The 15,217-nt window shown below is 45.3% G+C and overlaps 1 protein-coding gene across 1 annotated transcript; it reads right to left on the minus strand.

The window, feature by feature from the left end:
* Positions 1–2,610: 2,610 nt before the first annotated feature.
* LOC117410113 (NADH dehydrogenase [ubiquinone] iron-sulfur protein 2, mitochondrial) lies at positions 2,611–13,994 on the minus strand. The gene is given in 16 exon segments (XM_059021642.1): positions 2,611–2,910; positions 3,220–3,282; positions 3,285–3,305; positions 4,144–4,239; positions 4,391–4,520; positions 5,786–5,905; positions 6,446–6,531; positions 6,905–6,981; positions 7,615–7,665; positions 7,668–7,689; positions 8,274–8,306; positions 8,308–8,387; positions 9,274–9,394; positions 10,375–10,565; positions 11,836–11,939; positions 13,841–13,994. Coding segments are annotated over 16 exon segments (1,563 nt in total). The 5' UTR covers positions 13,945–13,994; the 3' UTR covers positions 2,611–2,646.
* Between the last annotated feature and the right edge of the window lie 1,223 nt (positions 13,995–15,217).

Here is a 15,217-nt window from a genome sequence, read left to right on the forward strand (position 1 = left end):
ATATACAGCACTAGACCCTGATATTGACGCGATCCAGCCCTCTGAAATGTCTTTATAATATACAGCACTAGACCCTGATATTGATGCGATCCAGCCCTCTGAAATATCTTTATAATATACAGCACTAGACCCTGATATTGATGCGATCCAGCCCTCTGAAATGTCTTTATAATATATAGCACTAGACCCTGATATTGATGCGATCCAGCCCTCTGAAATGTCTTTATAATATCCAGCCCTCTGAAATGTCTTTATAATATACAGCACTAGACCCTGATATTGACGCGATCCAGCCCTCTGAAATGTCTTTATAATATATAGCACTAGACCCTGATATTGATGCGATCCAGCCCTCTGAAATGTCTTTATAATATCCAGCCCTCTGAAATGTCTTTATAATATACAGCACTAGACCCTGATATTGACGCGATCCAGCCCTCTGAAATGTCTTTATAATATACAGCACTAGACCCTGATATTGACGCGATCCAGCCCTCTGAAATATCTTTATAATATACAGCACTAGACCCTGATATTGATGCGATCCAGCCCTCTGAAATGTCTTTATAATATACAGCACTAGACCCTGATATTGACGCGATCCAGCCCTCTGAAATGTCTTTATAATATACAGCGCTAGACCCTGATATTGATGTGATCCAGCCCTCTGAAATGTCTTTATAATATACAGCACTAGACCCTGATATTGATGCGATCCAGCCCTCTGAAATCTCTTTATAATATACAGCACTAGACCCTGATATTGATGTGATCCAGCCCACTGAAATGTCTTTATAATATACAGCACTAGACCCTGATATTGATGCGATCCAGCCCTCTGAAATGTCTTTATAATATCCAGCCCTCTGAAATGTCTTTATAATATACAGCACTAGACCCTGATATTGACGCGATCCAGCCCTCTGAAATGTCTTTATAATATCCAGCCCTCTGAAATGTCTTTATAATATATAGCACTGGACCCTGATATTGAAGCGATCCAGCCCTCTGAAATGTCTTTATAATATACAGCACTAGACCCTGATAGTGATGCGATCCAGCCCTCTGAAATGTCTTTATAATATATAGCACTAGACCCTGATATTGATGCGATCCAGCCCTCTGAAATGTCTTTATAATATACAGCACTAGACCCTGATATTGAAGCGATCCAGCCCTCTGAAATGTCTTTATAATATACAGCACTAGACCCTGATATTGATGCGATCCAGCCCTCTGAAATGAAGTGTAATTCTAAAGTATTTAATCATTCAGCAGCCTTGTGCATTTCTCTGAATGCATGGTGTAAACCTCGCTGTGAAATTGCCTCACAGGGTCGAATGTGTTTCCGAGTATCTCGGAGTCCACTGGCTTGCTCGCTACAGCAGGAAACCTCACAGACATGTCCAGCAGTAACAGCGTTGCGGGCGAACACGCCACGCCAGCTCATTTCCTGTTAATTCAATTCTGAAGAACTTCTCGCACCCCTGCTCGCATTTGAGAACTTTTGCTGTGTTAAAAAAAAAAAAACACAAAAACTGTCGAGACAAAAAAAAGAAACGAAATAGCTACAGCCATGGCAGTAAAGTTTAAAATTATTATTATTATTATTATTATTATTATTATTATTAATTTCTTAGCAGACGCCCTTATCCAGGGCGACTTACAGTCGTAAGCAAATACATTTCAAGTGTTAGATAGATATAGATAAATAAATTGTATATATATATATATATATATATATATATATATATATATATAGATAGATAGATAGATAGATAAAATAAATTATAAAATCGTGGCATGTATTTTTAGACCAGCATTTGTGAATAAAAAGCCGTAATTTATTTGTGAATACAATTTTTTTTTTTTTATCTAATAGTTATTATTATTATTTTTTTTAAATAATTCTCCAAATTTGGCATATCCAATATTTTTAGGCTCACCCCACCCCGCACAGACGAACGCACGCTGCCCTCCGAAGCGTGTGACGTCAGCCGCCCGCTTCCTTCCACGCTGCGGACTCACCGCGCAGCCGCATCAGAGCTACAGCGTCGAAGGACAACGCAGCTCTGCAGCAGCTTACAGCGAGCCCGCAGGAGCGCGGCCAGACCACAGGGGGGCGCTGCTGCGCGGTGAGCCGAGGACACCCTGCCAGACCGAAGACTTGAAAAAGGAATGGGTATTGAAATCAAAACAAAAAAAAACAAAAATAACGAGAAAGTAGATTGATATTCGCTTTCAAACATGTTTTATTTTTCATATTAGATTTACATTGAGAGAGAGAGAGAGAGAGAGAGAGAGAAGTGCCACTCTCACTTTAAACAACACTGCAGGCAAAAAAATTAAATAAAACCAAATTAAATAAATTTCTTTGAACCTCAGCGATCCACTTCACCAACACGATATCCTGAGTACCTGAAAAAAAAAAAAGTCAAATTCTTTAATATCAATTTAAAAAGAGTCAGATCATCACCACACTAAGCAGAGTTGACTCAATCTCATTTTTGTAACGAGGTGACCAGAACTGAAACAATATTCTAGGTGAGGTCTTACTAAATGCATTGTAAAGTTTTAACATTACTTCCCTTGATTTAAATTCAACGCTTCTCACAATATATCGAGCATCTTGTTGGCCTTTTTTTTTTATAGCTTCCCCACAATGTCTAGATGAAGACATTTCTGAGTCAACAGGTCTTTTTCATAGTTCCCTTCTTCAATTTCAGTATCTCCCATATGATATTTATAATGCACATTATAAAGGTTTGCTTCAAGAGTCTGGACTCCATCGAAAGGCTGGAGGAGAAGTCTCGCTGTGACGTCACAAAGCGTTTTTATTAAAAACGGTTCCTTACGATAATCGCAACACATCTGCCAGCATGTGACCCTTTGCCATCTTGTCAAGTCAGCCTGAAACAGAAAAAAATAAAAACTGAGTTTCTCATGGACTGAATACCAGGGCTGGGAATCAGACTCCTGCTCACAGCAGTGTGATCCAGTCCTGGTTTCACTAGGAGTTTAATAATCAGACACACCTGAGCTTGTTAGCTAGACACAGTGGGGGCTGATCAAGCTGGTAGTAAACCTGGACTGGGTGACACTGCTGTGGGATAGGAGTCTTGTTCCTAAAGATAACTGCACTACCCCCTCCGCCTTTCCCCTCTCCCTCCCCCCTCCCCCCTCCCCCCTCCCCACCTTCTCTCCTCTCCTCCCCCTTACCAGATGAGCAAATCCAGGAGCTTTGATTTTACAGCGATACGGACGACTGCTGCCATCAGAAACTTAAATAGACCTCCAAATTCACCCTGAAAAAAATTAAAAACGAGGACAGAGATTCTTAAACACCAACCACAGCTCCGGAGAAACGTTTCACATCACCTAGAACTGTAGGGTTGAGACAGCGTTCAAATCAGTACAATAATAACATGATATGAACGTCATTGAGATCTTTGATTTATCTAACAAACTACAAAAGAGATTTTGGGACGTCACACTTTTCAATTGTCGGTTATTCTTTCGTTAGGTATCTGGGGAAAACTACAAAGCGCTGGGTGCGGAATTCAATATGTTAACAAGGGAACATTATTCAGCTGCTTTCATTGGACTCTATGAAGCTGAGGGAGTTCATTCTATATAGAGGGGGGTGGAATTCAATATGTTAACAAGGGAACATTATTCAGCAGCTTTCACTGGACTCTATGAAGCTGAGGGAGTTCATTCTATATAGAGGGGGGTGGAATTCAATATGTTAACAAGGGAACATTATTCAGCAGCTTTCACTGGACTCTATGAAGCTGAGGGAGTTCATTCTATACAGAGTGGGATGCAGAACTTCACTATAGTTTGTATTTACTCGTTTAACGTGATATTAATTAGTGTTCGTTATCGTTCTTCCACTGCGGTATCTGCCTGTTGCCACAAACTGCAAAAGCCTGCCCCCTGGTGGTCGTTTTTGAAGCTACCGTTTCCAAAGGTCAAAAACCAGCAGAACTTTGATCTGCATCCAGGCATTAAAATGTGTTAAAAACAAGAACACAGCAAAGAAAAACAAACATTCTCAGAATACAAAGGCAGGCTGGCTTGGTCCAGCGTTTAAAGAAGGGGGCTCAGTGGTCACGCACACACACACGCACGCTCGCTCACTTTAGGAGCCTCCACAGCAGTGTAAGTAGCCCCAGGTGGGACTTGGTAGCCCTCTGTGTAAAGCTTGAAGTGATGAATCAAAGCCTCCATTGAAGTCTGCAGCAGAAAAAAAAGGGGAGATGAAAAAAAATAACTGTCAGGCAAATTCGCGATCGCTTGATTTCAGCGATGACTTTAAAAGGCGACTTCCAAGCGCAGCGGACGATGGAGCGCGGTCGCGTGAGAGCGAACGCGCAGCCTCGCGTACCTTCATCTCGGATCTCTTCGGAGGGGCCACTTTGGCGTCGTCCACTTTGATCTCTCCCTCGGGCATCTTATTCAAGGACTGCAGAATGATCCGGAGAGACTGTCTCATCTCTTCAACGCGACACAAGTATCTACAGAGAGAGAGAGAGAGAGAGAGAGAGAGAGAGAGAGAGAGAGACAGACAGAGGGGGGGGGGGGAGGAGAGACGGGGGGAGAGAGAGAGAGGGGGGGGAGAGAGAGAGAGAGAGAGGGGAGGAGAGAGAGGGGGGGGAGGAGAGACGGGGGAGAGAGAGAGAGAGGGGGGGAGGAGAACGGGGGAGAGAGAGAGAGAGGGGGGGAAGAGAGAGAGAGGGGGGGAAGAGAGAGAGAGAGAGAGAGGGAGAGAGGGGGAGGGAGAGGGGAAGAGAGAGAGAGAGAGAGAGGGAGAGAGGGGGAGGGAGAGGGGGGAGAGAGGGAGGGGAGGGGAGGAGGAGGAGAGAGAGAGAGGGGGAAGAGAGAGAAAGAGAGAGGGGGGGAGAGAAAGGATGGAAGAAAGGAGGGGGAGAGAGGGAGGGCACAGAGAGGGAGGAGAGAGAAGAGAGGGGGGAGACAGGAGGGAGAGAGACAGAGAGAGAGGAGGGGGGAGAGACAGAGGAGAGGGGGGAGGAGGGGGGAGAGACAGAGGAGAGGGGGGAGGAAGGAGAGAGACAGAGGGGGAGGAGAGAGAAGAGAGAGGGGAGGAGACAGAGGAGAGGGGGATAGAGGAGGGAGAGACAGAGAGGGGGAGGAGAGAGAATAGAGAGGGGAGGAGACAGAGGAGAGGGGGATAGAGGAGGGAGAGACAGAGAGGGGGAGGAGAGAGAATAGAGAGGGGAGGAGACAGAGGAGAGGGGGATAGAGGAGGGAGAGACAGAGAGGGGGAGGAGAGGAGAGGAGGGGGCAGAGAGAAAGAGGGGGAGGCAGAGAGAGGGGGACAGAGGGGGAGAGAAAGAAAGAAAAAGAAATTGAAGAGAGAAGAAGGGAGAGAGAGCGATATCTTTATATATGTGTGTATTTTTTAATTTAAACTTAAGATTTATTTTCTGTAATCCACTTAAGCTCTCAATTAACGCATCTCATTACTTGAGTTCCATTGGGGACACGGCTGGTATTCACTCGAGATCTCTTACAGTTTCTAATAATAAACGCACTTGCTTCACGATGACAGGAGCAGCGAAACACTGCGAGGCCCTGGGAGAGAAGCCTTCCGTTTCTTACAACTAATCAAAAACAAATCAATCACAGCTTCCGGATCGTCTCAGAAACTCAAAACCGGTCCAATGATTTCACCCGGGGTCCAGCTGGGAGGAAACCCAGCAGGGGGACCCCCTGGCTCGGACAGAAAGGGGGGAGGGGGGGGGGGGGGGGGGTGTCTCACCGGTCATAACAGTCTCCACGGCTCCCGATGGGCACGTCGAACTCCACCTGATCATAAGCATCGTACGGCTGACTTTTCCGGAGATCCCACTGAATTCCAGATCCGCGGAGCATCACGCCGCTGCACCCCAAACACGAGAGAGAAAAAAGATAAAAACAGGGTTCGAATCGAACAAACGGGCCTGAGAGAGAGAACGCGGAAGGAGCCAGAGTCTATTCTGATGAGATGAAAGCATTTACAACAAAACGTCTAGAATTCATATATAAAAAAATACGCGAACGTCATTTTGTATTTATGATCGTGTAAAAACTCTTGACTCTGGACTGTTGACCGGAGGGTCGTGGGTTCAATCCCAGGTGGGGGACACTGCTGCTGTACCCTTGAGCAAGGTACTTTACCTAGATTGCTCCAGTAAAAACCCAACTGTATAAAGGGTAATTGTATGTAAAAATAATGTGATATCTTGTAACAATTGTAAGTCGCCCTGGATAAGGGCATCTGCTAGAAATAAATAATAAAATAATTATAATAATAATAATAATAATAATAATAATACAGCTCACACACGACAAGGTGATTCAATTATTCATTTTTTGTCCATTTAAATACGTGGATCTGCTTTCAAAGCGCAGAGACCCCCCCCTGCGCCCGCCCCCTCACCTGAAGCCGTAGTTCAGAGCCTCCTCTGCAGTGACCACCCCGATATCCACGGTTCGATTCTTCCAGATGCGGTTGTTGGTCAGCATCTGGAAGGAAGGAAGGAAGGGAAGGAAGGCAGGAGACGTGAGTCCCAGAATACAGTGCGGCGCGACGGTAAGACAGGACGGGGGGGGGCGGTCTCGCCTCGACTGCGGGGGTTCAACCAAGGGGAGGGGTTCTTAAAAAGCAGTCAGCCAACCCCCCACCCCCCCCAAAAAACCTTTTCTTTAAATCCTCCTTCGAAACAGTGGCTGGAAAATCAGATCCACTAAGTGTGTTTTTTTATTATTAAGATATTTTACAATGGCAAAATTTTTAGCCTCCCCCACCCCCTTGAAAATGGAGCTCAGGTGAGTCCCTTGGAGTCCCGCCAGGACTGAAATCCCACCCCCCCCCCCCGGTTGAAATGCTCGAACCCACCTCTTCCACCTCATCGATTCTCAACGAGAAGTTTTTACAGAATTCATAAATGTCATCCATCAGACCTAGAGGCATGTCCTGAGAGAGGAGGGCGGGAGGGGGGGGCGGGGAGAGAGAGAGGAGGGGGGGGAGAGAGGGGAGAGAGAGAGAGGGGGGGAGAGAGAGAGGGGGAGAGAGGGGGAGAGAGAGAGAGGGGGGAGAGAGGGAGGGAGGGGAGGGGGAGAGAGAGAGAGAGGGGAGAGAGAGGGGAGAGAGAGAGAGGGGGGAGAGAGAGAGAGGGGAGAGAGAGGGGGGAGAGAGAGGAGGGGGGGGAGAGAGGGGAGAGAGAGAGAGGGGGAGAGGGGGAGAGGAGAGAGAGGGGGGAGAGAGGAGGGAGGGGAGGGGGAGAGAGAGAGAGAGGGGAGAGAGAGGAGGGGGGGGAGAGAGAGGGGAGAGAGAGAGAGGGGGGAGAGAGAGAGGGGGAGAGAGAGAGAGGGGGGGAGAGAGGGGGAGAGGGGGAGAGAGCGAGAGAGGGAGAGAGGGAAAGAGCGAGAGAGGGAGAGAGAGAGAGAGAGAGAGAATATTATATTATTATCAATGTATTTGTCAGACGTCTTTATCCCAGGCGACTCACACAGAGTCACAGGGCAAACACAGACAGGGTTACAATGCAAGAGTCATATTTAAACACAGTGCGGTTTACAGACAGTGCAGATAATAATAACACTGACCCTGATGCACCCCCCCCGGTCTCACGTAGGCAGCGTGCATCCGAGCCCCGACACCCGCTCGTAAAACTCAAACATCTGGAGAGGGCAGAGAAAACAACACGCGGTTTAATACAGACACACACTGGAGCTGAGCACAGACACGAATCAGACAGACAGCAGTGTGATCCAGTCCTGGTTTCACTGGGAGTTTAATAATCAGACACACCTGAGCTTGTTAGCTGGACACACTGGGGCTGATCAAGCTGGTAGTGAAACCTGGACTGGGTGACGCTGCTGTGGGATAGGAGTCCGATTCCCAGCCCTGAATTTGTGGTTCTCTGTTCTTTGATGTACTTCCTGTGTGTGTAATGTGTATTTTGGTCCCCACCCCTCTCCTCCCTCTCCTTACCTGCCTGTGTGCAACACATATTTTGGTTCCACCCCTCCTCTCCCTCCATCTCCCTCTCCTTCTCTCTCTATCCCTTACCTGCCTGTGTGCAACACGTATTTTGGTCCCCTCTCTCTCTCTCTCTCTGTCTGTCTGTCTGTCTGGTCTGTCTGTCTGTCTGTCTGTCTGTCTGTCTGTCTCTCTCTCTTCTCTCTCTCTCTCTCTCTCTCTCTCTCTCTCTCTCTCTCTGTCTCTCTCTCTCTCTCTCTGTCTCATTCCTGAGTGCTCTCACCTTCTCTCTCTCCTCGAACATCCAGAAGAAGGGGGGTCATGGCTCCTATGTCCAGCGCGTGTGTTGTGATCGCCATGATGTGATTCAGGATGCGAGTGAGCTCTCCAAACAGCACTGTCGCAACAGAGACACATCACTTTACTGCTGTGAGTCAATCGACACATCTATCTATCTATCATTTTTGCATCACCCTATAGAATGAACTCCCTCAGCTTCATAGAGTCCAATGAAAGCTGCTGAATAATGTTCCCTTGTTAACATATTGAATTCCACCCCTCTATATAGAATGAACTCCCTCAGCTTCATAGAGTCCAGTGAAAGCTGCTGAATAATGTTCCCTTGTTAACATATTGAATTGCACACCCTCTATATAGAATGAACTCCCTCAGCTTCATAGAGTCCAATGAAAGCTGCTGAATAATGTTCCCTTGTTAACATATTGAATTCCACCCCCTCTATATAGAATGAACTCCCTCAGCTTCATAGAGTCCAATGAAAGCTGCTGAATAATGTTCCCTTGTTAACATATTGAATTCCACCCCCTCTATATAGAATGAACTCCCTCAGCTTCATAGAGTCCAGTGAAAGCTGCTGAATAATGTTCCCTTGTTAACATATTGAATTCCACCCCCTCTATATAGAATGAACTCCCTCAGCTTCATAGAGTCCAATGAAAGCTGCTGAATAATGTTCCCCTTGTTAACATATTGAATTCCACACCCAGCGCTTTGTAGTTTTTCCCCAGATTCTTTTCTTTGTAACACAAAAACTGACAAAAGTGGACATTTCTTGAAATCTAAAATGAAATGCTATCACGGCTCCCGGTATAGACTTATGTAGTTTCTTTGATATATACAATGTTAAATAAAAGATCTAAACTAGTCTCTGGAAGTCGCTTTGGATAAACGCCTCTGCTAAATGGACTCGGTGATGATGATGATGATGAGGATGATGATGATGATGATGACGATGATCACAGTAATAGTGATGTGGTCGTTACCTCTGATCCATTGCGCCCGAAGCGGTGGTTTGATGTTCAGCAGCTTCTCCACTGCCAGAGAGTACGCCTGTTCATTACACATCATCGACACGTAATCGAGCCGGTCGAAATACGGCAGAGCCTGGACTCAGAAAAGAAACACCCAGAGACACGGACCACGCACACACCACGCACGCAGACACACAGGGAGACAGACACACACACACACACACACACACCCCCAGAGACACACACACCATGCACGCACGCACACACCGGGAGACAGACACACACACACGGACACACACGGAGGCACACAGGGAGAAAAGAGGATCAGAAAGCAATGTTATTAAGTCTAACAGAGATACACAGACACACAGGCACGCACACACAGGCAGCTTTGATGGGTACCCCCCCCCCCCCACACACACACACACACACCTGCAGGTAGGTCTTGTACTCTATCAGTTTCTCTATGAGGATCACACACACACACACACACACACACACACACACCTGCAGGTAGGTCTTGTACTCTATCAGTTTCTCTATGAGGATCACACACACACACACACACACACACACACACACAAACACACACACCTGCAGGTAGGTCTTGTACTCTATCAGTTTCTCTATGAGGATCACACACACACACACACACACACACACACACACCTGCAGGTAGGTCTTGTACTCTATCAGTTTCTCTATGAGGATCACACACACACACACACACACACACACACACACACAAACACACACACCTGCAGGTAGGTCTTGTACTCTATCAGTTTCTCTATGAGGATCACACACACACACACACACACACACACACACACACAAACACACACACCTGCAGGTAGGTCTTGTACTCTATCAGTTTCTCTATGAGGATCACACACACACACACACCTGCAGGTAGGTCTTGTACTCTATCAGTTTCTCTATGAGGATCTCACACACACACACACACACACACACACCTGCAGGTAGGTCTTGTACTCCATCAGTTTCTCTATGAGGATCTCACACACACACACACACCTGCAGGTAGGTCTTGTACTCTATCAGTTTCTCTATGAGGATCACACACACACACACACACACACACACACACACCTGCAGGTAGGTCTTGTACTCTATCAGTTTCTCGGTGCCGCGGTGCAGAAGTCCGATATGAGGGTCACACTTCTTCACTGACTCCCCGCTCAGCTCCAGAACCAGTCGGAGGACCCCGTGAGCCGCTGGGTGCTGGGGTCCGAAGTTGATCGTCAGATTCGACACGTCCTTCTCAGCCGGGGGGTCCTTATCTGAATCGAAACGAAAAAAAAACACAAAATGAAACAGAGGAACGCGAAGCCCCTTCTTCAGGAACAGCGGGGGGGGCTTGAAACCTGGTTCCAGGAGACCCCCGTCCGACGGGAGACCTAGTTTGAGGTTTGCTGGATCAAACCCCGAGTCTCCTGCCTGGTGCGCCGCGCAGTGACCCCAAAACCTACAGCCATCCCCGTCTCTCTGTGTTATACTGGAGCTCACAGCTGCTGCCAAACACCCTAGAAAGCTAGGATTGAGTCAGAATTAAAATTACAAAATACATCTATATTATTATTATTATTATATTATTATTATTATTATTATTATTATTATTATTATTATTTATTTATTTCTTAGCAGACGCCCTTATCCAGGGCAACTTACAATTGTTACAAGATATCACATTATTTTTTACATACAATTACCCATTTATACAGTTGGGTTTTACTGGAGCAATCTAGGTAAAGTACCTTGCTCAAGGGTACAGCAACAGTGTCCCCCACCTGGGATTGAACCCACAACCCTCCGGTCAAGAGTCCAGAGCCCTAACCACTACTTCACACTGCTGTCCTACTGAACTATATGAACATAATTTGGGTATTTTAATTCAACATCATGTAAATCAAAGAAACTACAAAATGATATCATCAAAAAAACGTCTATACTGGAAGCTAAAATAGCAGTTCAGTAGTATTTCATGTTAGATTTTGAAAAATGTCACATTTTTCAATATTTATCAGTTTTTTTTTCTGTAAACTACAAAGCGCTGGGTGTGGAATTCAATATGTTAACAAGGGAACATTATTCAGCAGCTTTCATTGGACTCTATGAAGCTGAGGGAGTTCATTCTATATAGAGGGGGTGGAATTCAATATGTTAACAAGGGAACATTATTCAGCAGCTTTCATTGGACTCTATGAAGCTGAGGGAGTTCATTCTATATAGAGGGGGTGGAATTCAATATGTTAACAAGGAACATTATTCAGCAGCTTTCATTGGACTCTATGAAGCTGAGGGAGTTCATTCTATATAGAGGGGGTGGAATTCAATATGTTAACAAGGGAACATTATTCAGCAGCTTTCATTGGACTCTATGAAGCTGAGGGAGTTCATTCTATATAGAGGGGGTGGAATTCAATATGTTAACAAGGGAACATTATTCAGCAGCTTTCATTGGACTCTATGAAGCTGAGGGAGTTCATTCTATATAGAGGGGGTGGAATTCAATATGTTAACAAGGGAACATTATTCAGCAGATTGGCTCACCGTTCCATGGGGGGGGCACCCACTTCTCAGTGATGGCGCTTGGGTACATCACAGCCCCAGCGTACTGCTCTGCCCACTCCACATCGGGCTGCCACTGCTTCTGTCTGAGACAGACAAGACAAATCAAAACAGAAAAATACAACACTGACCACTCAGCAATGATTACCAGCTTACTGGGGGTTTATTTAGTAGCATTGTTGAATCAGGTTTTTATTTTTTGTTGCAGGGTTAGAAAGTCTTTAGAAAGAGATCATAACTTTCCTCAATGAAATCTATTATTATTAATATTGAAATGATCAGGAGCCAGGAGTTTGAGCAGGGTTACAAACTCACACTAGCCCTGCTGCTGCTGCTGCTGCTGCACCCAGTCCTGGGGTTCAGAGCTCCCCTCAATAGGTCTAGTATTATTATTATTATTATTATTATTATTATTATTAATATTGAAATGATCAGGAGCCAGGAGTTTGAGCAGGGTTACAAACTCACACTAGCCCTGCTGCTGCTGCTGCTGCTGCTGCTGCACCCAGTCCTGGGGTTCAGAGCTCCCCTCAATGAAGTCTAGTATTATTATTATTAATATTGAAATGATCAGGAGACAGGAGTTTGAGCAGGGTTACAAACTCACACTAGCCCTGCTGCTGCTGCTGCTGCACCCAGTCCTGGGGTTCAGAGCTCCCCTCAATGAAGTCTAGTATTATTATTATTAATATTGAAATGATCAGGAGCCAGGAGTTTGAGCAGGGTTACAAACTCACACTAGCCCTGCTGCTGCTGCTGCTGCTGCTGCACCCAGTCCTGGGGTTCAGAGCTCCCCTCAATGAAGTCTAGTATTATTATTATTAATATTGAAATGATCAGGAGCCAGGAGTTTGAGCAGGGTTACAAACTCACACTAGCCCTGCTGCTGCTGCTGCTGCTGCACCCAGTCCTGGGGTTCAGAGCTCCCCTCAATGAAGTCTAGTATTATTATTATTAATATTGAAATGATCAGGAGCCAGGAGTTTGAGCAGGGTTACAAACTCACACTAGCCCTGCTGCTGCTGCTGCTGCTGCACCCAGTCCTGGGGTTCAGAGCTCCCCTCAATGAAGTCTATTATTATTATTATTATTATTATTATTAATATTGAAATGATCAGGAGCCAGGAGTTTGAGCAGGGTTAGAAACTCACACTAGCCCTGCTGCTGCTGCTGCTGCTGCTGCACCCAGTCCTGGGGTTCAGAGCTCCCCTCAATGAAGTCTAGTATTATTATTATTAATATTGAAATGATCAGGAGCCAGGAGTTTGAGCAGGGTTACAAACTCACACTAGCCCCGCTGCTGCTGCACCCAGTCCTGGGGTTCAGAGCTCCCCTCAATGAAGTCTAGTATTATTATTATTAATATTGAAAGGCATGTCGTATGCAGACAGGCTGAAATAATTTTATCTATTCAGTCTTGAACAAAGAAGACTACGTGGTGATCTGATTCAAACATTCAAAATCCTAAAAGGTATTGACAATGTCGACCCAGGGGACTTTTCTAACCTGGAAAAAAGAAACAAGGACCAGGGGTCACACATGGAGATTAGATAAAGGGGCATTCAGAACAGAAAATAGGAGGCACTTTTTTTACACAGAGAATTGTGAGGGTCTGGAACCAACTCCCCAGTAATGTTGTTGAAGCTGACACCCTGGGATCCTTCAAGAAGCTGCTTGATGAGATTCTGGGATCAATAAGCTACTAACAACCAAACGAGCAAGATGGGCTGGAATGGGGGCTCCTCTCGTTTGGAAACTTTCTTATACACTTATAAAGCCCAACTGTTGTGATTGCCCTAACAAAATAGGTCATGCGTGTTACAAAATAAAAACCAAATTCAATCACACGGGCAAAGTCGTTAACTTTGAGTGGCCACAGCGTTTGAAATCAGAAAACGCGAGGTGAATTCGTGTCTCTTTTACAGTAACGCGTCCCAAATGTCAAACAATCAAAAAATAATAATCTCTTTTTTTCCTTTTCGCTTACCTGCTTTGCACCACTGCGCTAGAAGGGCCGATCAAATGCTTATTCAAAATTAAACTTGAAGGACACTTCAGTTTGCATAGCGACCTCAGCATTGCGGCAGCCATCTTCGCACGGCGTAGCCGAACAACATCCGGGACTCGCTCTGGCTTCACGTCCTATTCATTGCATTCAATGGTGGCCCGCCCAAGTGAGGGCAACTCCTTAACAGTCAACGGGAACAGCCATCATTGATAAGGGCATCAGCGAATCTGCAACATCCGGATGTCTTCTTCCAGCTTCACTCTCCGTTGATTGTAATAGGAAGGTAGCCATTTTAAGTAGTGGCATTCGCCATGGATAAGGGCAGAGCGAGCCGTTTGTATCGCGATGACGTACGTTAGCAGAGATCCGCACTAAACAGTCCTATTAAGATTCTCGGATTTGTTGGTAGATTTGGACGGTTTTTTGAATTGGCGTTGATCACTTAGCACGTTCACAAAGAAGAATGCCACACGGTTTTCCTTTTCTACTATTAATTAAAAAAAAAAATCAAATGCATGTTTAATTAATAACGTGTCTGCTAAAACAGTGTCTCATTGACAGCAGCTAGTCATAGCATCTACAATGTAACTTGGACAGCGTCAAATGCCTTCTAAAAATGATTTGCTACATTTCTCGTTCTTATGTGGCCCTTTGAACATATCAGTACTTGGAAAGCATTACTAACTGCAATACACTTTAAGGACAGGTATTTGCTAACTCTCAGTTTTAAAAACTTAAGCTATGGTTCACTAAGGTAACACAGTGGAGAGATGACGGTATCATTAAATCATTGCAGGACAGTATTGCCACGTGTGAAAACTTCAACAATAAAGGTGGCTGTCTTAATATTAATATTAATATCTACACATATCGACAGCAAGTCCCAAGCAAATGTCCACCATTGTGACAGACTTTCTAACAAGGCAAAAAGATAGGAGGCTGTGTGGTCCAGTGGTTAAAGAAAAGGGCTTGTAACCAGGAGGTCCCCGGTTCAAATCCCACCTCAGCCACTGACTCATTGTGTGACTCCCTGAGCAAGTCACTTCACCTCCTTGTGCTCCGTCTTTCGGGTGAGACGTAGTTGTAAGTGACTCTGCAGCTGATGCATAGTTCACACACCCTAGTCTCTGTAAGTCGCCTTGGATAAAGACGTCTGCTAAATAAACAAATAGTAATAATAATAATAATAAATGACTGCTTAACCTAATAAAGAACAGCCCTACAGGTTTTTAAACAAATTTGCATTCCAGTATGCAAACGCAGCCCAGCCCTTCAGAGGCTTTGATGACGCCTCGATCATAAAATAACAAAACCGAAGCCTAAAAATGATCCATTTCTTGGCGTTTTTCTCCTCCA

Source organism: Acipenser ruthenus, unplaced genomic scaffold (genome assembly GCF_902713425.1).
Source record: "Acipenser ruthenus unplaced genomic scaffold, fAciRut3.2 maternal haplotype, whole genome shotgun sequence".
Lineage (NCBI taxonomy): Eukaryota > Metazoa > Chordata > Actinopteri > Acipenseriformes > Acipenseridae > Acipenser > Acipenser ruthenus.